Below are 24,017 nucleotides of genomic sequence, written 5' to 3' on the forward strand. Positions count from 1 at the left end.
AGGGATTGCAGTTAGATGCAGGGAAGTCTAACAGACAGCTAACCTTAAAATCCTAACCCCTGAAAGCCTACCTTCACTCAGTGCTGATTGGTGGATCTCTGGTCCACAGAAGCAGCAAAAGAAGTCTTTGAAATGGACATTTTAATTGAAGACTGAACATTTTGATTGAAAGGATTGCATACAGTACATTTACTCCAGTGTTTTAAACCCTGACGTCTAATATGAATAATACAACTTTTAAAGATATGTGACAAAGTGGCATCCTAATCTACCAATCAGTATTGGGGAAAAAACAGTGGTCAAGAGAGAAAAAGTTCAAGAACTGCTCTTTAGACACTCCCCACTGAGCTATATCCACAGCAATAGCTACGCAAGTTCCTTAATTACTATTACATGATTCAACATTTACCTCTTGGATATCAGCTTTTACTCCTTATAGCTTTGAGCTTTAGTATTCAGAACTCTAAGTGGTAAGACAAGATAACCCAGCAACAACAAAGTCATGGATTGAAGTCCACACTCCAACCTGCATGACCAGATGTTTGGTTAAATTAATGATTTTTTCTTTCTCTAAAAATGAACTGAACATTTTTAATTGGTGAACAAATATAAATCTGCAGAGCCTTGTTCTGTACTTTATTTCAGGGTCTTCTACATGGTTCAGGAACTGGCGAGGGTGATGAGTTTTTACACTTTCAGCATTCATAACATTTAGCTTGTGACACTGTATTTAAATAATTAATACGGAGAATTAGAGTTCATAGTCTGGTTGACACGTTGCTCATGAAGTCAGCGAGAAACCCTCGGATTGGCTGGTTTGGTGGGTGTAGTGGAGTCAGCAGCCTGAAAAGAAAAATTAAAGAATTTAATTCAGATCATTTAATTATTTTAAACTTATCCCTCCAATTTAACTTTGTCTCAGAAAACCGACACATCTCTGGTTCCTTTTGGAAGTCACTCTTTGGATGGCCCCAGTGCTGAACCATATCTGCAGGTTTAGAAGTAACATATGCCGCTATCCAGACGACACCTTTCTTACTCTAGCAAAACGATGCTAAATCAAATTGTAGTAATGAGTAAAGCTGTTAAACTGGCCTGTCTGTAGTTCAGAACCGTCAGCCACTAGAAGCATCTCAAATTCTATGAAATCAAAATAGGACTACATGGAGCAACTGAAATACATCAGTGGAAAGATTTGCCTTTCAAAGTATTAAAGGTGATCAGATATTTTTTAAACATCAACAAAATTTCTCAGTGTCATCGTTTCACACATTGTTTATGAATGTTATAAAAATGGATGTTGGATGGGTGGATTGATGGATGGATGGATGGATGGATGGATGGATGGATAAAATAAATAAAGGCTTTAACATGTTTCTGAATCTTTACATCATGGCTGCTGTGTTGTAAGGTTTTAATAAGCAGAGTTTGTAGTCTTGATGAGAAGAAGGAAAGCTGGAGAGCCAGACGGAGAACCTTTGTTTCTGCTCACCTGTCTTGATCCTCTTCCTCGCCCTGAGAAAACGGTGGTCATTCCCTTTTGCGCGGGGACGTGTCGGAGGGAGCGGTTTTTGGATTCCTTCAGTTCAGAAAGAAGCTCGGGGCTGGACAGTGACAGTGACAGACGAGCTGAACGAAGACAAAACAAATTTCAGTTTTCATATGGCTCCAACGAAATCTCTAAAACACAAAATGCAACACCCAAGAGTGGATCCTGTTTGTTTTACATCAGCACAATAAACCAGTAACAGCTCGTCAAAGTCTCTCAGAGATATGTTTTCTATTAATGGGTCCTCTCCACCAGGGCGAGTTAGTCACTTCACATAGGTTAGGACAGTACTTCCAGCCGGCTCACCTTGTCTGTCCTTGAAGCCAGGGGATGGTGAGGTGGATGATGAACTGGAGGGGGAGGAGGAAGGAGTGAGGCTGAAGGGGGAGGCCACAGGGGAGGTGGTGGAGGAAACCCCGCTGGATTCACCGTCGTCGCTGTGAGTCTTAAACTTGTTCCGACACTCTGGAAAGATAAAGATAAGAAGACATTTGTGGCTGTTTGTGCTTGGGATTTGGGGTTTTGCAATTCTTTTGTGGTAGAAACCCAGGACCACCTGGGCCCCTCAGGTTCTGTTTCAGGTTCTGTTCAGTTATCCATAAACACAAGATTGAACCTTGGAAGATGGGCTTTTACCTTTTAGAAACTCTGCTTGCAGCTCAGGACTTCCGAGAGACAGAGTAAAAGGAGGAGTAGGGTGAGAAGATGAAGAGGAGTTCAGCTGGGTTTGTTTCCCAGCTCTGATTGAGGTAGATGTTGATGCCGGTGATGATGATGATGATGATGGAGGAGGTGGTGCTGAAGAATTCATGATGAACACCTGCAGTGAGACAAGCTTTAGTGAAGTTTTAGTATATACATTTACTTATAAACAACATTTCACAGAAAATTTTTCAATTTAACTGAATTTTGTTTATATAGCATCACCTCAAGGTGCTTTATATTGTAAGGTAAAGACCCCAACAATAACACAACGGGACACTGAGAAAAAAAACTTCCCTTTTAACAGGAAGAAACCTCTGACAGAACCTGGCTTTTCTCAAATCTTTGACAAGAAACAAGGGCCTGGATACCAATCCACAATGTTCAGGTGAGGACGAGTCCAGGTGAGATTTTTTCTGGCCTTTTGAATTAACAGTGATGTGGGAAGCACACCTGCAGGGCTCGATGAAAGATTCATTTTGTCTGTCAGATCAGTGATACTCAACAGGGTTTTGAAAACAATCCAGATTTAAAAAACAAGAAAAATCAGTAACAGAGTGAATAGATGAAGGTACAGAATTTTCACAAGCATTTTTTTTAACTTTATTTACTAAATAAATAATACAATTTATTTTTAATAATAAAAGTAAGAAATGTTAGAGAATACCTGTTAAAGAACACCTGTCAGCTTATTTTTATCAAAAGGACATTAAGATTAATTTTACTGCACAATATAATACTGATAAAATATGCAGACTCCCTTTTTGCATTCTTTCACATGAAGCCTGTGCACTTTTCATTCGGTGGTTTGGACCTTCTAACTGCAGACAACCTTCATTTATCCAGAGGAATGGCTCTTTGAATGCCTGTCTGTTCATTAAAATCTCTCACAAACATTTCTGCATCCAATACTGACTCTAACTTAACATTAAACAAATCTGATCAAGTTCAGTGGCATGCTGGATGATAATATGCTGACTGAATAACTGTTTAGGAAGGGTAAGCTCTATATTAAAAGACAGACACAGACAAAACAGACAGAACTATGTTTTGTGATGGGAAGGTCTTTCACACAGACAAGCCCATGTGAGAAAACCAGATCTACGGTGTCCTACAGAAAATAGACTCAGTAACATGCCTCACAAAATTATATGACTCCATAATATTCATAATTTGAGGTGCAGGGGAACCTGCTTCATCAATTTACAATTAAATTAAAACTATGTCCAACCTTAAAATGGAAGATTAAAAAAATGTTTAGGAGGAGAAGGGCAAGAGAATAATAAACAGGTTCTAGATTATAATTGTCTTTATATACTCTTTTGTTCTTTAATTCTTTCATATTTACTTTATTGTGTAGAGGTATGGGGAAATCATTGTAAAAATACAACAGCAACAGATACAGGGGTTCAGCTTGGGGCATTTACCATGCACTTAGATCAGGTCAGTGGGCTGCACCACTCCACAAAAACTGTTGAAGAACGGCTTGATGTGCAAAGACTTCTAGGCGAGATTCAAAGCTGCCTGATTTTAGTGCCACAGACTTTTTAGAAACCAATGAGAGATACTCTTCTTCTTCTTCTTCTTCTTCTTCTTGCTCCCTTTAGGGATCACCATGGCGATCTGCCTACCTCACCAACAGCCCTCCTTCACTACATCCATGAACCTCCTCTGAGGTCTTCCTCTTTTCCTTCTGCCGCCTTTGTCCAATATATTCACTCACTATTCTATATTGTTTCTAATGACTTTTATTTCTCTAATCTCCAGGGCATTCCTACACTGCATGCTCCTATCCATGCTCTAAATCCTTCCTACTCAATCCTTTATCCCTCTAATGGGTCCGTAAGTTACAAACTGAACACCATGTTGTATTTGCTAAGGCCTGAAAGTAGAGACTGAGACCATAAACTCACTAGGAAAGTGTTTACTGAGGTGAGAGATAAGTTACGTAATAGGCTCATTTTCTCATAGACTTCCATACAATTGGACCCCAGATGTCGCCCCCTATTGGACATTAAGAAGATTGCAGGTCGAATGCACTTCAACAGTGGCTACATCAAAGACCTGCTGTTGGAGCATGTCGTTTTTAATTGATTACATGATCAATAATACGTCTGCTGTGCAGTTAATTGTACTGACAGACCATTCAAGAAGTCTGTGAGTGAAATTCTTGGATTGTACTTGGACTCAGCACTAATGACCAGGTGTCTGTCTGTGCCTGTGTGATGCTCCTCAGTCTATGGATGCAGTCCAGAAATCAGTCTTCTACATACAATCAATTATTTTCTTTCTAAAACAAAGTAAATAAAATACTTTAAAATATTGCAGTGGGAAATGTAAGATCAAACGAGCGGCTCTGGATACTTCCTGGAGCGACTGCCATTAAGTCATCCGGAGGTTCACACAGCAGAGTACCCACAGGTAGAAGCGATCACACTGCCCATGAAAACTTTTCCCCCCAACTTTGATAAACCATAATATTTTCATACAGAAGTGTGTTAGTGTTTTCACCTCATATATAAACACGGGCCCTGCTGTGATGTCACAGGTGAGGCCTTCAGTCACATGACTGACCTCTGAGCTGGACCTGCAAGCTCAGATTGAACATAGCCGGGATCAGTGACACATAGGCATTACATGTGGTCCCCCCTCGCCCCCAGCTGTGAATCTCTCCTTCCAGTTCTCCCAGTTTGTACTCACTGGCTGGTGTGAAGTTCCTCAGCTGTTCGCAGCGTCGTTGGTGGTGTGGCGACTGAGCGACAGTTTCCGGCAGGCAGGGCAAAGTCTGCTCTGCACCCTCCCTCCCTACACACACACACACACACACACACCTACACTGTAATAACAGAGAGAGAGAGTGTGTGTGTGTGAGGAAAATTTAGAAAACACGCACACACAAAAGTCCATATTAATTATTGACGTGCTTTTATGACGTTACCATGGATTCCAGGTAGGAAAATAAGCCAGCTGGACCTTTACCCTCCTAACACACACCGAAGACAGAGTGACTAATGTTCAGACTTTATATTTAAATACTCTCTCTCTTTTTGTGTTACAGCAAGTGTGTGTGTGTGTGTGTGTGTGTGTGTGTGTGTGTGAGTGAGAGAGAGAGAGAGATTTGGTCTTAATGTGGTCCTGGTTCCGCCTGCTGTAGCAGGAAGGTGCACAAAGGAGCTGTGAGGTCTGTGTTTACCTGAAGTATTTCCAGGTGTGTGCTGGTTGTGAACATAAAGGTATAAAGGAGTGTGATGCAGGTGTGGTCTCATTATAAGAACCTCTTTCGTTTACATACTAACACTTTGCCTTTTTCTAACTCACAGTAGGAGTAATACACACAAAGCACATACAAAGAAACACAACTCAAAAGTTTTACTGTGCAATATTGAAAATAACCCCCATGTACAGGCAGACAAAAGCCCCACCCTTCCTACAGGAAACAGTTAGGAAACTTTAGAATTTCTTTGTAGCTGTTTATCTGTTTTTTCTATTAACCCTTTAAGACCTACCATAGAACCAAGTCCGCCAGAGCTTATCTTTATATTTTTACATTGCAGTAGTGCCATTTATGGGAGCATTTCAAGTTCCTATACATCAATACAACTGTTATAGCCCATAGTTTAATAATATGATTAGGTTTGACCTGAGTTTCTGAAGGCTCTGGATGTTATGGGGCTGTCTTGGATGACACGCCTCTACAATGTTGCTTGGTGTTGAGGGGTGGTAGCTCTGGACTAGCAGACCGGGGTGGTGGTTCCCATCTTTAAGAAGGGTGTGTTTCAACCACAGTGGTATCACATTCCTCAGCCTCCCTGGGAAGGTCTATACTGGCGTGCTGGAAAAGAGAGTATGTCCATTAGTTGAACCTCAGCTACAGGAGGAGCAATACAGTTTTGTCATAGTTGTTGTCACGGCCAAGCGGCCAAGCACAGGGAAATGGACTCAGGTGCGGACACCACTCAGAGATGCAGAAACTGTGAGCAAAACACACCTAATACATCCACTATGAACTAAGAAAAGGCGAGACAGGATACTAAACTAAATTACCTTAATATGTTACAGGGGGTGGGATTAAAGTTGCCTTGCTGGACATGCAACTTAACTCCTAAAAAGGTGAAATACTGTGAGCGGGCTCTTAGCCGCAATACTATGAACATACACTACTTCTTCTACAAAGGTACTATGAACGAAAATACACTGTTAATCTACAGACAACATTCAAATTCTTTAATGGCACTCTGTGAAGGAGACTTCAGACCCTAACGGGCTAAGCAACCCAAACTAAAAAACGAGACACTGGTTTATCACTTGGTAAACAGGTTAGTGGCGTCCATGACGGAGTCTTGGGGCTGTTGCGGACCGAAGGGGGGAACCCGACACCAGGTAACAGCCAGAGCTGGAACTGTGAGATGAAGCCAAGGAAAAAGAAACCTTACAGTCAACAACAAGGGAGACAGGTGTTAGGAGGTCATCCAGCTGTTACTCCAGAGTGTAAAAGGTTTGATGTAATCAGTCTTACTTTCATTTTCTTACTTTAGCAGCAGGTGTAGCAGCTGGAAGCACTGACATCCAGAGGATTTCTGTGTGGACAGAAATCAAAGTTAGCACAAGAATAACTACGACTAGGTTTCTGCATGATTTTAGCGGCCTTCACGAACGTGAGTTAGCAGACGTTCTGGCAGTGAGTGCTTGAGAACGCTGGTCATAAAAAGCCTGCAGCCTAATTACTCGCAGGTGAAATGATGACAATGAGGTGCGGTGGCTCCACCCCAAGGTGGAATCATTGGCACGCAGAGGCGTTCCCGCACTCACCCGGGCCATGACAGTTGTGGAACACTGGACCAGCTCTTTATCCTCTCAAGGAAACTTGAGGGTGCATGGCCATTTCCTTAACCAGTCTACATATTTTTGTGGACTTGGAGAAGCATTGGATTCTGCCTTTCGGAGTGTCCTGTGGGAAGTGCTTTGGGAGTAATGGCTGTGTGGCCCACTGCTATTGGATCCTTATACAACCTTTGCAAGAACTTGGTCTGCATAGCCGGCAATAAGTCAAACTCATTTCTTGTGCTTGATGAACTCTGTTAGGGCTGCCCTTTGTCACCGATTCGGTTCATGATTTTTATGGACAGAATATCTAGGTGTATCCAAGAGGTGGAAGGCTTTCACTTGGGTAGTTTCAGAGTTTCATCTCTGCTTTTCGTAGATGATGTGGTTCTGTTGGCTTCATTCGGTGATGGCCTCCAGCTTGTACTGGAACCGTTCGTTGCGTAGTGTGAAGCAGTGGAAATGAGAATCAGCACCTCCAAATCACCACAAAATAGTAATTTATGTTTTTGTTTTTTATAATGGATACAAACATAAACTGTGAAAAGGTATATTTATGATAATTTTGCAGATAGTGTATTTTATGTTTTATATCTTATTTTGTGTATCTTTTAAAAATATTGACCAAAACTGTTAAAATTACACACAAGTAATAGTATAAAAGCATGTTCTGCATCATTTTTGAAGTGATTTCCATATTTACTTAATTTGAACAATAAACATTAATGCCTGGGTGTAGGGTGCACACTCTTAACTTTAACATCAGATAACTTTCAAATCAGCAATGATGCAGTAACAAAACACACTTAACATAAAGAGACCATTGTGGTTTCTGGGTACTTACAAGCGGACAGTGTTGAATTTTTAACCTTTTGGTAGAGAAGGAAAAGGCTTTAATAAGATACCTGGGAATAAGGAAAAGCTCGGGGATAAAAACGGACCATTTCTAGTTTGAATTAGGTGAAGGAGGACCTTACAAGGACAATGAGCGTTTACTTTTTTGAAGTTGGGGAAAAAGGACCATTCATAATCAGCAACAGGCACAGCGGTAGTGCACGTTTCCACACACCTTTAGAAACTTTACCATTAATATTAAACAAAAGTTTAATGTGACCAGTCATATTGCATCTGGTTAACAGAGGAGCCATCTAAATATTACACTGTTAACTCAGTGCTTTCCTCTCATAATGATGAAAGGCGAGTGGGCTTGCTAGCAAAGCTAATTACTGATCTGATGGTTTTACCTTTTTACATATCTGCATACAATAGTGAATGTTCAGTACAAATGCTTCTTTGGGTTCAAACAAATGTATCTATTCAAATGTCCTGTATACTGTACACAGAATAACTTTTCTTTTTTTCAGTAGATGCATTATATGAATTGTTGGTGCCTAGGGGCATTGTGCAAGTGAGTTTGCATCATAATTATTTTAGGGATGTTAAAAGTAAGTTTGTCATAGCTGTGGTGTTTCATTGAAAAATCTAAAATACTACTGACACATTAAAATTTACACAAAAATTAGGCGCAATACTGGTATCGATGTCATGTAGTAGGTTGCAAGTTTCACTTCAGGAATTACAATGCTTTCAAGTGTCTTGTTTATTGTCATCACGAGTCACAATAATCACAGGACTTCAAAGGGACACTTTATAGAGCTACATGAAAAGTAAAAAGATACTGTAGTCCTGATTATAGACTTTAAAGTGTTCATTTTGTGTTCCCTCTGTGCGGTCCTTCTATGTTATTCATTCGGTAAACTTATTGCCTGTTTTTTATTTTGGTAATTATTTGTGTCCTGTGTTCATTGTCTTGAATAGCTTCAGCTGTGCCTGTTTAAATTTTGAATAAATATTTGTATTTTGCAATTGATTGAAATATCTAAAAATGAACTTCTTTTTCTGTGTATTTGTGTATAGACTGAATGACTGAGCCTAATGTCGAACATGCTTTGTTTTTTAATTTAATGGATTCAATTAATTACCTATTGAAGGCCACATATAGTTTACTGAACTGCAGTAATCCTGTATTACAGCTGTACTATGATATCATTAAGCAACGTAAAGCTAATGTTTCAAAAAACATATTTCTCCCAATGTTTATCAGATCGGTAATAAATCAGTATACACTTTAGTGGATTAATTATCAGACTATTTTTTGGATATTGACCAAAAAAAAAACCCCAATTAACCCTGTGTGTGGAATACCTTGGTAATGGTAAATTAAATATGCCAGATGTTTCAATTAAGTTTCACACACAAACCTGTTTTACAGTTGACATAATTAAACATGAAAAGTAGATTGTTTTCATTAGAAACCCAGTTACTTGTTTACCAACAGTTTTATGATGGATATTTTTTTTTTTTACATTAAACCAGGTGATAAAATCTGATTAGAAAAATACATTTTCTACAATTTTAAACCTCATTCATTGTATTACAATGCTACCTGAACATTTTACTTAGTAATTTCATTGTTTTGACACGTAAATATATGTTATTTAAGACAAATGTCTCCAAAATTTCATGTAAATATAAAAATACAATGTGTATTTTGTAAAAATTAAAAAGAAATCTGTAGTTTTTCGTAAATTTAATTACCTTATGGCATTTTCTGGTGCCCTAGCTGCTGGAATATCTCAGGTTTTTTAGCGTTTTTGTAGTGTAATTAAACAAATGGTATTTGTTAGGCTAAGATTTAAGAAGTTCATAACAGAAAAATGAGAAACAGCAAATAAACATTACTTCTCATGTGAGTGTGATAGACAGATATGTGAAAACCTCCTCAGGGTGACTGTACGGATAAAAGAAATTAGTAAAGACTAAAACCGGCAACATTATAAAAAATTCATCTAGTCATATTTTATTTAGGTTTTATAACTACAACAACTAACTGCTCCTCCCACTCAACACATGTCAGTCTATATCCCAGCAAAATAAACAATCTCGAGAAACAGTGAGAACTAAATGGTAAATGGTAAATGGCCTGTATTTATATAGCGCTTTGCTAGTCCCTAAGGACCCCAAAGCGCTTTACATATCCAGTCATCCACCCATTCACAAACTGGTGATGGCAAGCTACATTGTAGCCACAGCCGCCCTGGGGTGCACAAGAGCTTTGGAAACAAAGCGCTTTGGAACAACGAGGCAGCAGGAGGACAGCTGCAGTTTAACAGCTTCAATTCACTGACAGGAAACAACATTAGAAATATCATCATCCTCAACTCATCTGCTCCACTGACACTGACACCTTCAATGGCAACAACTTCACTTCATCGTCAGTCCAAATATATGGAAACATCCTGTGAGTGAAAGTGTGTGTGAAGGTGTGTATGTGTGTGTTAGTATCAGGATCAGAGAACGACAGCTTTCCTCTGTTCCAGTCCAGATTCACTCTGATCCTCTGGAACTTCTTCTGTACTAAGAGAGCAGTGAATGGAGCTGATGGTGAGCGTGTGAAGTATTTACCTGAACTTAACCCTATTTCCCATAATCTGGACCGTTTATTTCCCTTCCTCTGGCTAGATTCTGCTAACACACCCAAGTCCCAGTCTACGCTGTCTCCAACCTCAATATCCCAGCTGTGAGTCCCTGAGTTAAAGCCTTCAGAGCCCAGGACAGAGCAGAACAACTGAAACCTTTCTGGATTATCAGGAAGCTGCTGTTCATCTCCTACTCTCACACTGGTCAGATCTTCAGACAGGATGAGTTCTGGATGAGCAGTGTTTGGGTCCAGAATGAGAGGAGTGTAGGAGACCATGTCCTTCATGTTGTTCCAGATGTTGAAGGTCAGGTTGCCCAGGTGTTTGGCCTGGTCTATCAGAGCTCCTGAGGGCAGCTGTGGATCATCCAGCAGGGGGCAGCGCTGGACTCTTTCCACTGCAACCTTGTAGTTGTGCAGGAATAAGACGTCTTCAGCTCTCAGCTCCTTCTCTGTGGCTCTGACTGTGTCTGAAAGAGCTGCTATCTCTCTGCTCAGAGCCTCCATCTTCTCCTTCATCATCCCACTCTTCTGCTCCTCTTCCTTCCTCAGTGCAGCCAGCCTGGCCTCCTCTTCCTCTGCTAGAAACTGGTGAAGCTTCTTAAACTGCTCCTTAATCTGCCTCTCTGTGTGTCGGGCCTGGACCTTAATGTGTTCTGCTGTTTGATCAAACTTCACTTGAACTTCTTCACAAACCTTTAACTTCTTCTTTAAGGGCTCCAGAGTTTCCTGAAGTTCCTTCTTGTGTTGTTGTGCAGCTTCATCGATGGGTCTGAATCTGTGATTGGTGTGTTTTTCTGAGGCACAGCAGACGACACACGCTGGCTGCTGATGGTCCAGACAGAAGAGTTTGAGTTTCTCAGAGTGCAGACTGCAGAGAGCCTCTGAAGCTCTCTGATCTCTCTCCTGTAAGAACGACTCACACAGGTTCTTTAAAGCTCGGTTTAAAGGTGGATCATAAACTGATATTTCCTTACAAACTGGACACTCGTGTGTTGGTCTCTCTCTCCACCATCTCTTCAGACAGTCTTTACAGAAGCTGTGGCTACATGACAGAAGAACAGGATCTCTGAAGACCTCCTGACAGACCGGACAGCAGAGATCCTCCTCTGATCTGGAAGCCATTGAGTCTGTGAGTGAAGCTGAAAACAGCAGACAGGCAGTACAGTCAGTCCTGGCTCCCCTCCCTCCTCTACCACCTTCACTGAAACTTCTTTTGTGTCGTGTTTTTGCTTAAACTCACATTTAAACAGTGCTGTAATTAAGTTTAATGATATAATTCATCCAGTATCATCTGCTTCAATACCTTGTACCAAAACAGAGCACCGTAGCTACCTGAATGCTGCTCCCACAGAGGTCAATTATTTCAATCACAGGTGTCAAATTCCAGGCCTCGAAAGCCGATGTCCTGCAGGTTTTACACGCGTCCTTGATCCAACACAGCTGATTTAAATAACCCCCTCAACATGTCTTGAAGTTCTCCAGAGGCCTCGTAATGAACTAATCATTTGATTCAGGTGTGTTGACCCAGGGTGATATCTAAAACCTGCAGGACATCGGCCCTCGAGGCCTGGAGTTGCCCACCCCTGATATTAATTATTAATAATAATTAATTAGTAATTTAATATCTTATCTGTATATGATACTTAAGCTCCTCTGCAAAAGATTGCCTCAAATCAGAAGTACTATACTTCTAACTGTGCAGATAACTTGTAAGCTGGAGAGGACATTTAGCCATTCTTATATTTTGCTTGTTTTACGTTATTGTATTTTTGCACAACTCTGTTGCTTGTGAAGCTCGCACATAAGAATTTCACTCGCATGTACTGTACCAGTGTACCTGCACATGTGATGTGACAATAAAAGTGATTTGATTTGACATTATGTCTCACTAATTTAGAAGATCACCATTTAGCCTGAAGAAAGAGTTTGCATCATCTAAAAAGCTAGAACATCTTACTATTCCTCATTGATTGAAGAAAATAAGAACAACCCTGGGTTTCTCTTCAGCACTGTAGCCAGGCTGACAAAAAAAAAAAAGAAAAAAAAGAGCCAAGCCTCCCTTTAACCTTTACTTGTAATGACTTACTGAATTTCTTCACAAAAAAAATTAGAGAAAAGATTACTCATAACCATTTCACAGCACTGATATGAAATTAGACTCTTTTTCTTCAATTGATCTTTCCAAGTTAACTTCAACAATTACTTACTCCAAACCATGAGCTTGTAGTTTAGACCCCATTTCTACAAGACTGCTCAAAGAATATTAATTAATTCATTTAAGACTGAAGTCTTAAATGTTCTGAACCTATCTGCCTTCAAACTGGCAGTAGTTAAACAGTTACTTAAAAAGCCATGTCACGGCTCGGGCAGCAGTCGTGTGGCGTTTGTAGGAAAGAGGACCCAATATGCAGGAAACAGCTAGATGCAGGTGAGCGTTTACTTACAAAGTGGAAAACAGGAAATGAAGCACGAGAAACTACCAAAAACCTAAACTGGGAACACTAATAGGGAGACCTGAAATAATAATAAAGTAGGACGAATGAAGAGAATACCATGGGACACAGAGTAACACAGATGGAGCGACGACAAGCAGAGGCAAACACACACTATAAATACAAATTAGGTAATGAGGAAAGGACACGCAGGGGTGGACACAACTGGAACTAATGGGCATAACAAGACAGTCCTTCAAAGTAAAACAGGAAATTCACAGATTGTTTTACAAACACAAACTCAGAGACACAAACAGAACACCGGGAGAGGACACAGGTAGGAATAACAGAAACACTAAACACAAGACCCAAACCCTAAGAACTAATACAAAAACAGAAGAAACTAGAAAATAATAACAATAAACTCTAAACAACCGGGTGGGCGGTGGGAGCTCCAGTACGGAGGGCTCGGGGCAGACCCAAAACAAAAACGTCCATCACCCACACACACGGGGGCTTGTGAGTTCCAAAACATAGTTTCGGAGCTGACCCGGGGCCTGATAGCCCAGAAGTCCAGGGTGAAAAAGTTCAGGGGTCGGCCACGCAGAAGGCAGTAGCGACGTGGAGACAGTTCTGGAGGTCAACCTGGAGTTCGCCAGTTGGCTGAAGCGGTTCCTCGGGACCCCCCGAGGAACCCGATATTTCTTTTTGTAATTCCACATTAATGATGCAGTTGAGTTATAGGGTTTCCCAAATTCCATTTCATAATGATATTGTAACACATTAACAGAGTAAAGTGGGCTTTTAGAGAGAGAATGAATGGGGTCATGTTATCAATCTATCAAAATTTGGCTTTCATCCACTGAGGCCCTTGAGGTCAACTTAATGATTTATTGGTCAAAAACCTGGTCAAAAAGCCTTTTAACCCTTTTAAACCCTAACCCGTCACCGGTGACGGTTAGCATTTTTAGCAAGGGTAGGCAACTCCAGGCCTTGAGGGCCAGTGTCCTGCAGGTTTTAGATCTCACCCTGGGTCAACACACCTGAATCAAATGATTAGGTCATTATCAGGCCTCTGGAGAACTTCAAGATATGTTGAGGAGGTAATTTAGCCATTTAAATCAGCTGTGATGGATCAAGGACACATCTAAAACCTGCAGGACACCGGCCCCTGAGGCCTGGAGTTGCCTTCCCCTGGTTTAAAGGCTAAATTAGGTCAGGGTTTAAAGGGTTAACTATGATTTTTGCAATTATTTGGTGTGTATTCTCAACATATAGAATGTACTGTGTAAACATTTTAAATGTGTCTCATTTGATCTGACCTCTTCTTCAAGGTCAAAAATTGATATCAAAGTGATAATAAAGGTATTGGCAGAGCTATTGCAGACTGTGCTTCTTACTGCCATTGCTTGCACTGACAACTTATAGCTGTCATAGTCTGGGTGAGCCTCTGGTAGTTTTCCAATGTTTTGCCATGACTCTCTGGTATCCGCCCTGGGGCAGAGCCCTTGTCCTTTTCCACAAAGTCACCCTGAAGTAAATACTTCAGAGTAAACACAGGTGGGGCTAGTCACACTAACAATAAAAACTTTCCCCCAACTTTATTGGAATCTAAATTCTAATTCTTGAATCTGCTATGTTGGGCACCTGCAGTGAAAGACAATAAATAAACTATTTTCTGTTGCTTATGTTGTACAGGGTGACTTTGCCTTAAACACCTAAACAGAAAAATTAGCACAGCCAGGGATTAAAGTGAGATTTGACAGGTAGGGGAAGACTAAGATCTGTTGTATTGGCTCAGGGTGGGGAAAGTACTAACACTAACTACAGCAATTTCTAATGTGAGCTTCTTTTCTTTTCTTACTGTACAGGCTGTGATCAGCTGACCTGCTGCTCTTTGTGGATTTACACAACTGAATTCAACAAGATATCAGCAGATGCTTCACAGCTATCTTGGCTGTGTTCCATTTCTTGACTAGAAGTATACTGAATATTGTGTTTATGGTAGACAGTATAATGTTGGTAATGATGAAATCCAGGTTTGAATCTAGGCATCATCATCTTAAATATAAATCAATCTCTGCTACAGTTTATGTAAACTAAATCTGATTATGAGTACCACAGCCACTGTGCAGCAGTCCAACACAGTGCAGTACTGTGAATTCACCACAGTAATGCAGACTGTTTACCCTGAGGAAAACTACGCAGTAGTTCCATGCAACATTTAATGAACACAAAATTAGTATAGATTCGTTTGTTTTGCAGCATGTTTTACAAAATTAAAATACATAATTTATAAAAAAAAACAATAGCTATACACATCCAATATGTGATTAAAAATGATGATATCAAATGTAATCTCAGTGTAGTTTATCAAGCTACACTGAGATGCCATTACCTTTGAATCTAAGCTCTCTTCTTCCTCTCCTCTCTTTCTTATCTTTCTCCATGTCTGAGTGAAGTTAGTATTATTTCTTGTCTCGCTCTTTGAAATACAGCAGCTGGACCTTTAGCTACCAACACACTGTGAGACAAACTGCACAAAAACACTTTGTGCGTTTGCTGATGTTTGTTGAGCTGGTAGAATTATGATGCGTCAAAATGTTACACTTTTTGTGCTCATTCCTCTTCTGTAGCACTAGCTAGATGCTGACAACAACATACGGACACCTGCACTTGTTCAGGCCCACTTTAATCCCCGAGTATACTATACTATAGTATACTATAGATACTATAGATGATATCGTACAGATATTTGTGTAAATTTTGAGAGTAAAACTAAAGAGATGCCAGAAAAAAAAATACTCAGGTGAAGTACAGATGCCTAAAATTCTACTTAAGTACAGTAACAAAGTATTTGTACTTCATTACTTCCCATCTCTGCCTGTTATGATGTTACAGGTGAGCCGTTCGGTCAAATGACCGAACTTGTAGCTGGACCTATGAGATCAGAGTGAACAAAGCCAGGATCAGTGAAGAAAAACTGGCTGATAATCAGGTGCCCCTGCTCCCCTGCCCAGCTGTGAATCTCTCCTTCCAGTTCTCCCAGTTCGTACTCACTGGCTGGTGTGAAGCTCCTCGGCTGGTCGCAGCGTCATTGGCAGTGTGGCGACTGAGCAACAGTATCCTGCAGGCAGGACAAAGTCTGCTCTGCTCCCCGCATGCACGCACGCGCACACACACACACAGCAAACAGAGTGACTAATTTTCAGATTTTATATTTCACTAGCTGGGCCCACGTCCTCATTTTAGGTTTGACAGCGTTTTAGTAGGTAAAAGTGAATGCTTTGACATGAATTGAGCTGCAGTTTGGGGAAGGCCTCGAAGGGGACTGGTGACGGCTCCTGGGCCTGGCAGATCCCCTTGTACTAAATAAAAGTGAAGAAGTTAAAGAATGGAGAACAAGGAGGGAGGGTGGGGCACGTAAGTGTGACACACTGTGTCACGAGCAGTGATGGGAATAACGGCGTTACAAGTAGCGGTGTTACTAACGTCGTTACTTTTTTCAGCAACGAGTAATTGAACTAATTACTATTCCTATCGTTACAACGCCGTTACAGTTACTAACAAGGAAACGCGGTCCGTTACTATTTTTCAACAAACAGACGGTTGAAGCTGTGCTCATCTTACCGCATCTTATATCAGTTGCACGGAAGTAGCTGTAAGTAATCTGGACGCTACAGCTTTAAGCAGCTGCGCGCTCCCACGGACGGTAATCGCGATCACTGTCTAGCACAACACCTGGAGCTAAGGGGGCAAAACAATCGCATGAGTGCTGCTGTTTGACTGAGGAAGAATAAAGTAGTCGTGGTAAGTCAATCACATGACCACTTAAAGACAAAGCAACAAGGTGCCAGTTTATAAATTGTGTTGATAGGCCACGTAAAACCAGAGTCATGATAAACTATATATACGCGGCATTTTTTCCTCAATAGTTTCGTCACGTTTACTCTTTAAGGACAGCACTAGCAAGCACTCTCTGCTTATGAGCAAAAAACAAAAAAACAAAAAACAGGGGAAGTTTTAGGAGTGACAAATAGAGAGAGAGAGAGAGAGACACACAGCAGAAAAAGAGAGAGAGCGAGTTTTGAGATGTGAGATTTGTGACGTTTAGCGTGTTTGGAGTGTGTAGTTAATGTGTTGTCTTGTGTAGTTAGTGTGTAGTGTTGTGGATAGTTTTGTGTTGTGTGTCAGAACAATGACGCGACTGCTGTCTCCAGGTAGAAACAGGAGTGATACACCTGCTGCTGTCACACCTGCAGGTATCAGGCTGTGATGTTCTCCTTTATAATGGACAGAAATGATTTTTTTTGAGTGGCACAAATAATTTGTGCGGCATCTTATTGAAGAACAGCTGATTGTTCTGTAAATAGTTTGAAATGGTTATTTAAAAAAAGGTAAATGGATGCAAATAACTCTGTTGTTTGCAAAACTTGTGCATATGATTTTAAAATTGACAATTAATATTTGCATTTGAAGTTATGAAATATGATTCATTAAACATGTTTATGGTTGTTACAGTAAAAATATAACTTTTTCTACTCTGATTTTATATTTTTTGTCTTATTTTAGATCAATTGTGTTAATACAGTATGTCAAAATGAGAACATAACTGTAAATTCAGGCACGTGAGGTTGTGCTGAAAAGAATGATACCAAACAAGGCAAAGTAAATAGTTTTTAAAGGGAAAATGTGGAGGAAAAATCAAAAGTAGTTACAAATGGCCAATTATACCCTGGACCCCAGAGGGTTAAACGTTTTTTTAAAGTAACACAATAGTTACTTTTCAAGTAATTAATTACTTTTAGAATATTGTAACTCAGTTTTTGAAGAAGCAACTAGTAACTATAATTAATTACTTTTTCAAGTAACTTGCCCAACACTGGTCACGGGACCGAGTGGTCTGTACTGAACTGAACTCAGGCGCAGAAACCCAGAGCAGAGACAGTAGGTGGTTTAACAATATTTTATTAGTAGCAAGGATTTTTGTCCTTGCTACCAGAAACGTAGCAAGGACAAAAAAACCCAATAAGACGTGGCGTGGCCTGGGAAACGTGGCTAGGACGAGGGAACGGGGCCTGAGATGCAGAGTGGAGCTGAGCAGGGAACAGTCACACTGAAGAGAGAAGACAGTGGAGTTAGGGAGGCAGTGGAGGTAGCTCTGAAGTGGTAAGTATAGCAATTCTTACTTGCAGTAGGGGACACAGAGTGTTGAGAGGGGAGTGACGAGAATCCAGGGGAGCTGAGTGGCGTGGCAAGGATGACCTGAGATCCGGGATCTTCAGATGGAGTGTGATGGCAGGAGGGCAGGCAGGTGAGGCCTAGAGTGATTTTCAAAATGATTGCTTGGTATCCTGAGTCTGGAAGTAGAGCGTGAGCCAAGATGAATCCAGCAACTGCAGCATAAGAAAGCCTTGTTAACAAGATAAATCACAGACAGACCTTAAAGCATAAGGGCCTGTTACCAACATGGGTTGATGACGAACTGGTGGTGAATGAACATCAACGTGTGGCTTAAATCCCTCTGGCTTGATTGCTTGCAATTGGCTCCAGGTGTGCAGGAGCTGGAGGAAGTGGCCTTGCCCAGGGGCGGATCCCAGGTAGGTTCAGGAGCCTTATGGAAATTCCAGCCACCGCAGACCATGACACACTGTAATGTGTGGTCACATTATGTGACTTAATTTTTGTAAATTGTATAAGCTTTTAGGTGTAGTTTTGTTAAGGAAGGGCCTTAATTTTGTGATTTTTGTTGGAGAACCAACATGTGGTGTGATCCCTAGTTACGCCACAAGGGGGCACTTCCGCCCTAGTGAGATGGTTTAGTGTGACGCTACTGCTCGTCTTCAGATCTGGCAGAAGCCAGAGAGGAAACACACTACCTGTCGTCCATCTCATGATTTATCTGTTTTCTTTCAGGTTAGTAAGTAATAAGGCCACACATGTGGTCCACATAATTTACATGCCAAATAAGGGTAAAACCTGACCAGCAGTTTGTTTTGCTGAGATCTGTATTTGTCCGTTTTGTGCATTGAAATGTGTTACGATCGAGAGTAGGAGCTAGCTTAGCTTGCTGCATGGTGGAGTAGCCGTCGGCTTTGTTGTTTTCTAAACTTCAGGCACCCTCTTGTAACAAAAGTACACCACGGCTCCTGTATATTTGAGTTAATGTGTTCACAGAGACAGTTTGATGTGTTGTCACTGTTATTGTCTAAAGTTAGTGTAATAACCTATAATAATTCTGATCGCTCTGCAATGTTGATGTGGAGATTTCCACTATACACTATATATATATGTATATATATGTATATATATGTGTGTATATATATATGTATATATATGTGTGTATATGTGTATATATATATATATGTGTATATATGTATATATATATATATATATATGTGCGGCATATATAGGCGAGGAACCATCATGGAAGGACAGGCCCCTGCACGGTATGTACCACCGGCAGATAGAGGAGGTGGCTGATATCCAGAAATCCTACCAGTGGCTGGACAAAGCTGGACTGAAAGACAGTACAGAGGCACTAATCATGGCAGCACAAGAACAAGCTCTGAGTACAAGATCCATAGAGGCTGGGGTCTATCACACCAGGCAAGACCCCAGGTGCAGGCTGTGTAAAGATGCCCCAGAGACAATCCAGCACATAACAGCAGGGTGCAAGATGCTAGCAGGCAAGGCATACATGGAACGCCATAACCAAGTGGCCGGCATAGTGTACAGGAACATCTGTGCCGAGTATAACCTGGAAGTCCCGAGGTCAAAATGGGAGATGCCCCCAAGGGTGATGGAGAATGACCGAGCTAAGATCCTGTGGGACTTCCAGATGCAGACGGACAAAATAGTGGTGGCTAACCAACCGGACATAGTGGTGGTAGACAAACAGAAGAAGACGGCTGTAGTGATCGATGTAGCGGTTCCGAATGACAGCAATATCAGGAAGAAGGAACACGAGAAGCTGGAGAAATACCAAGGGCTCAGAGAAGAGCTCGAGAGGATGTGGAGGGTGAAGGTAACGGTGGTCCCCGTGGTAATCGGAGCACTAGGTGCGGTGACTCCCAAGCTAGGCGAGTGGCTCCAGCAGATCCCGGGAACAACATCGGAGATCTCTGTCCAGAAGAGCGCAGTCCTGGGAACAGCTAAGATACTGCGCAGGACCCTCAAGCTCCCAGGCCTCTGGTAGAGGACCCGAGCTTGAAGGATAAACCGCCCGTAGGGGCGTGCTGGGTGTTTTATGTATATATATATATATATATATATATATATATATATATATATGGTACAGTACTGGAATGTTTGTTTTATCAAACTATGTGTGGAAAAGAGTGTGTTTTATAGCTCTTGGTAACAAACAACAGAGATGACTGTTTAGATTTTTGTTTATATTATTTTAGGTTATTCTGATTTTGGGCTTTGGGAATGTGAGACAGAGAAGTAAGGAAGTTTTTGCAACCGGTTGTGAACACGTGAATGTGTATAGATAAAGATCTGGCAGAAGCGAGAGAGGAAACACACTACCTGTTGTTCATCTCATGATTTATCTGTTTTCTTTCAGAATCAGACATAATCGAGAATGATCGTCTTGCAGAACTGGGGGGAACCTATATAGATGAGAGCCGGAAGAAGCGTGTTTGGAGGCGTGGTCCCGCTCATGAAATTCTGATACATAATCTCCAATTAAATTCTTGCAGCACCACTGTGTGTGTGTGTTTGTGATTAGGTCTTATTGTGGCTGAGTGATGATGATGATGAAGTGTGGTCTAATTGTTAGAACCTCTTTAGTTTACATACTAATGGTTTGTTTATGTTTGTTCTTGTTTTGATTTTACTGTAAAATACTGAAAATAACCCCTACATACAGGTGGGTAAATGTTCTCCACCGCTTGTACAGGAGACAGAAGTCAGTCATCATCAGAGTTCCTTTGCAAGAGTTTGTTTTTCTAAGAAAGAAGATGATCCAGTCTTTGCCGCTAAAAAAACTTTAACTCTTGAACTTCTTCACAACCCTTTAACTTCTTCTTTAAGGGCTTCAGAGTTTCCTGAAGTTCCTTCTTGTGTTGTTGTGCAGCTTCATCGATGGGTCTGAATCTGTGCTTGGTGTGTTTTTCTGAGTCTCTGCAGTCGACACACACTGGCTGCTGATGGTCCAGACAGAAGAGTTTGAGTTTCTCAGAGTGCAGACTGCAGAGAGCCTCTGAAGCTCTCTGATCTCTCTCCTGTAAGAACGACTCACACAGGTTCTTTAAAGCCAGGCTTAAAGGTGGTTCATACAGTGAAATTTCCTTACAAAGTGGACACTTGTGTGTTGTTCTTTTTCTCCACCATCTCTTCAGACAGTCTTTACAGAAGCTGTGGCTACATGACAGAAGAACAGGATCTCTGAAGACCTCCTGACAGACCGGACAGCAGAGATCCTCCTCTGATCTGGAAGCCATTGAGTCTGTGAGTGAAGCTGAAAACAGCAGACAGGCAGTACAGTCAGTCCTGGCTCCCCTCCCTCCTCTACGACCTTCACTGAAACTTCCTTTGAGTCGTGTTTTTGCTCAAACTCACATTCAGTGTGTGGAGAGTCAGCAGTTTGAAGCAGCAGTGTTGGAGTTTTCCACTTTTCTCTCCTGTAGCTGGACTCACTCAGAGGAACTCTGATTGTCTGTATGTCTGTCTTTACTGATGAAGAGGAAAGTCCTCTTTCCTGCTTTGTCTCAGGTGGGTGACGTGAGGGGAGGATCTTCATTCAACTGTCTTGTACAAAGGCTGTTGCTTCACACATAAACAAGGATGCTTTTAATTCCAAGGTTCAGTCGTTCACCTGCCATGACTGTGAAACTTGTCACAGCACGAAGCTCAGAAAATAAAGTGAGTTAGTGTTGCAGCTGTTTGTCAGCTTTTATTTCAGACTGTATTCTGATTTTTTTTTTTTAGGTTCCAAGCAGTACGAGTGTAATACACTCACAGTCACACAAACACAGGTGGTGTTAAGGTGGATTGACTTTGTTAGAGAAGTTACATGGATTGTAAACACGTGTTTTTGGTTCTTCTTACTAAAGAACCAGCAGTTTGCTATCATATCAAGACTATCTCTCCACTCTGTTACAAATGTCATATCTACGGGGTATGACCCCCCCCCCTTTGGTAGTGGTGGATACATGTTTAAGACACTCTGGCTAGCCTGGCCACACCCCACAACTTACGCAAAAAATTGCATGAAATTGCACAAAATCCCCTAGCCTCTATCTCTTTTAAAGCCAAGGCAATCAAAGCTGCCGTGCTCAAGTGACTATTGTAGGCTCTATTCCTCTGGTGTATTGACCACATTTTGCTGGCTTATGCGCCAGTCAAACCTCACTGCGGCAAGTGAGAGTTCTCCAGCCTGCTTTGCCTGGTTCCTGTCTGTTGTAAGCCCACGGTTTATGGCCAATGGGACCCCACTCGTTCGCTCAGCAGTTAAGTTGCCTACTGTTCTAAGTGCTCCACACACACACACACACACACACACACACACACAAAACAACAAACAGAAAGGAAACAAGCAGAAAAAAGACCAAACACACTTTGTTGAATAAGATAAGATAAATCTAGGAAATTTGTTTTGTTACAGCAGAAAGGTGACAGTGCAAAGTTAAAGTAACAAAAATTAAGAATAAAACACTGGAATAGAATAAGATAATGAGAATAATATACTGTACACAATAGAATAGAATAAGAACAGAATACAATACAAGTTTGTCAGAAAAATAGAATTCCACCTTGTGTCATGGCACATGTGTGGATGTGTGTGTTTGGTCAGCTGTGAAGTCTTTGTTGTGGAGTTTGACAGCAGTTGGAAGGAAAAGCCTGCAGAATCTCCCCATTCCAGGAGGTGAATGGCATCATCATCAACTCCAACTGAAGTGGGTCCAGTGATGAGCTCACCAGGGGCTGAAGCTAAACCAAGACCAGCGGCTCCAGGGTCTTGGTCAGGTGGGATGTTAGAGCCACCTAGCTGTTGAGGTCCCTGGGATGTGGAGTCTTTGGCACTTGTACAACACAGGAGGTTTTCCAGAACTTTGGGACTCTCCCCAGCCTCAGGCTGAGGTTGAAGATGTGCTCCATCATCCCACACAGTTGGTCTGCGCAGGACCTGACAATCCTTGAGCTGATGTTTACAAAAGTAATAAATGTTGAGCTCATAAAAGAGGTCAAAGAAACAAAACTGAACTCAGGCAAAGACTGGAAACTTAACAAACCAAATGACTGCCCAAACAAACATAATTGACCTAAACATGAAATAACACACAGGGGTATATATAATGGCTGATCAGACCATTGTGACACATGAGGGGTAACAAACAAACACAATCATAAATCACAACACATCTGGATCCACTGCGTTCTTGGCTTTAATCATCCTCAATTCCCTCCTAACTTGGGTGGATCATTCTAATCTTTGTGGTCCGAGGTGGTTCTTAGGCCTCTCCAGTCTTCGCTAACGTTGTTGTGCTGAGTTCTCCATCTTCTCCTGTGCCTGTCCTTCGCATTCCTTATCAGTCCTCTCAGCTTTCTCTGCACCCTTTTCTCCTCCTCCATCTCTTACAAGCAAATAAAGAGGAGATAAGAAAGAAGCCTAGAATGAGAGGAGCTGCTGTACTAGGCTGCCACAAAAGGGGGGCGCTGAAAGAGACAATAAAAAGTGAAGTGGAGAATGAGGTGGCTGCTCATGCCGGCTTATCTGATACTCAGTGTTTTCTAGGTTAGCTGACTGCTCCGCCCCCTTGTTTTGAGCAGAAGTATTGCGGCCCCCACATCCCATGCTATCAGAGGATGGCCATGATCAGTATGTGTTATGCTTGGACACTCGACATGCTTTATTAGCCAGAGAAATAAATTGTTTTATTTTGCCAGCATGGACTAGAGAGGCCCGTGTGCAACTTTTTTTTGCCCCCATATCATATCATATCATATCATATCATTTTATATTTCATATCATATTTGTGTAGCACATTTAAAGACCAAAGTACACCAAAGTATGATACAGATA

The 24,017-nt window shown here is 41.3% G+C and overlaps 1 protein-coding gene and 1 long non-coding RNA gene across 3 annotated transcripts; both read right to left on the reverse strand.

The window, feature by feature from the left end:
* Window positions 1–126: 126 nt before the first annotated feature.
* Window positions 127–6,048, reverse strand: LOC100702357 (putative protein TPRXL). The gene is made up of 7 exons (XM_005477731.4): window positions 5,892–6,048; window positions 4,952–5,056; window positions 4,763–4,838; window positions 2,186–2,369; window positions 1,856–2,014; window positions 1,493–1,629; window positions 127–843 (listed from the first exon to the last, which is right to left on the reverse strand). The coding sequence occupies exons 4-7, from the start codon at window positions 2,358–2,360 to the stop codon at window positions 790–792; spliced, it is 525 nt and encodes a 174-aa protein (XP_005477788.1). The 5' UTR covers window positions 2,361–2,369; window positions 4,763–4,838; window positions 4,952–5,056; window positions 5,892–6,048; the 3' UTR covers window positions 127–789.
* Window positions 6,049–6,072: 24 nt separating this feature from the next.
* LOC106098294 (nuclear factor 7, ovary) lies at window positions 6,073–11,730 on the reverse strand. Of its 2 annotated transcripts, XR_003219512.1 has the most exons (4): window positions 10,538–11,730; window positions 6,782–6,828; window positions 6,685–6,689; window positions 6,073–6,083 (listed from the first exon to the last, which is right to left on the reverse strand). It is a non-coding gene; the product is annotated as a nuclear factor 7, ovary (long non-coding RNA). The 2 variants fall into 2 exon arrangements; XR_003219511.1 differs by lacking the exons at window positions 6,073–6,083; window positions 6,685–6,689 and having other exon boundaries at window positions 6,768–6,828.
* Window positions 11,731–24,017: the final 12,287 nt, after the last annotated feature.

The sequence above is a fragment of the Oreochromis niloticus genome, linkage group LG3 (genome assembly GCF_001858045.2).
Source record: "Oreochromis niloticus isolate F11D_XX linkage group LG3, O_niloticus_UMD_NMBU, whole genome shotgun sequence".
Classification (NCBI taxonomy): domain Eukaryota; kingdom Metazoa; phylum Chordata; class Actinopteri; order Cichliformes; family Cichlidae; genus Oreochromis; species Oreochromis niloticus.

Excerpts from the sequence above, each read along its gene's own strand:
- LOC100702357 (XM_005477731.4), bottom strand. The coding sequence starts at position 2,360 with ATGAATTCTTCAGCACCACCTCCTCCATCATCATCATCATCATCACCG. Across the intron at positions 2,015-2,185 it reads GCAAGCAGAGTTTCTAAAAG|AGTGTCGGAACAAGTTTAAG; the intron begins GTAAAAGCCCAT and ends TTATCTTTCCAG. Across the intron at positions 844-1,492 it reads GAGGAAGAGGATCAAGACAG|GCTGCTGACTCCACTACACC; the intron begins GTGAGCAGAAAC and ends TTTTCTTTTCAG.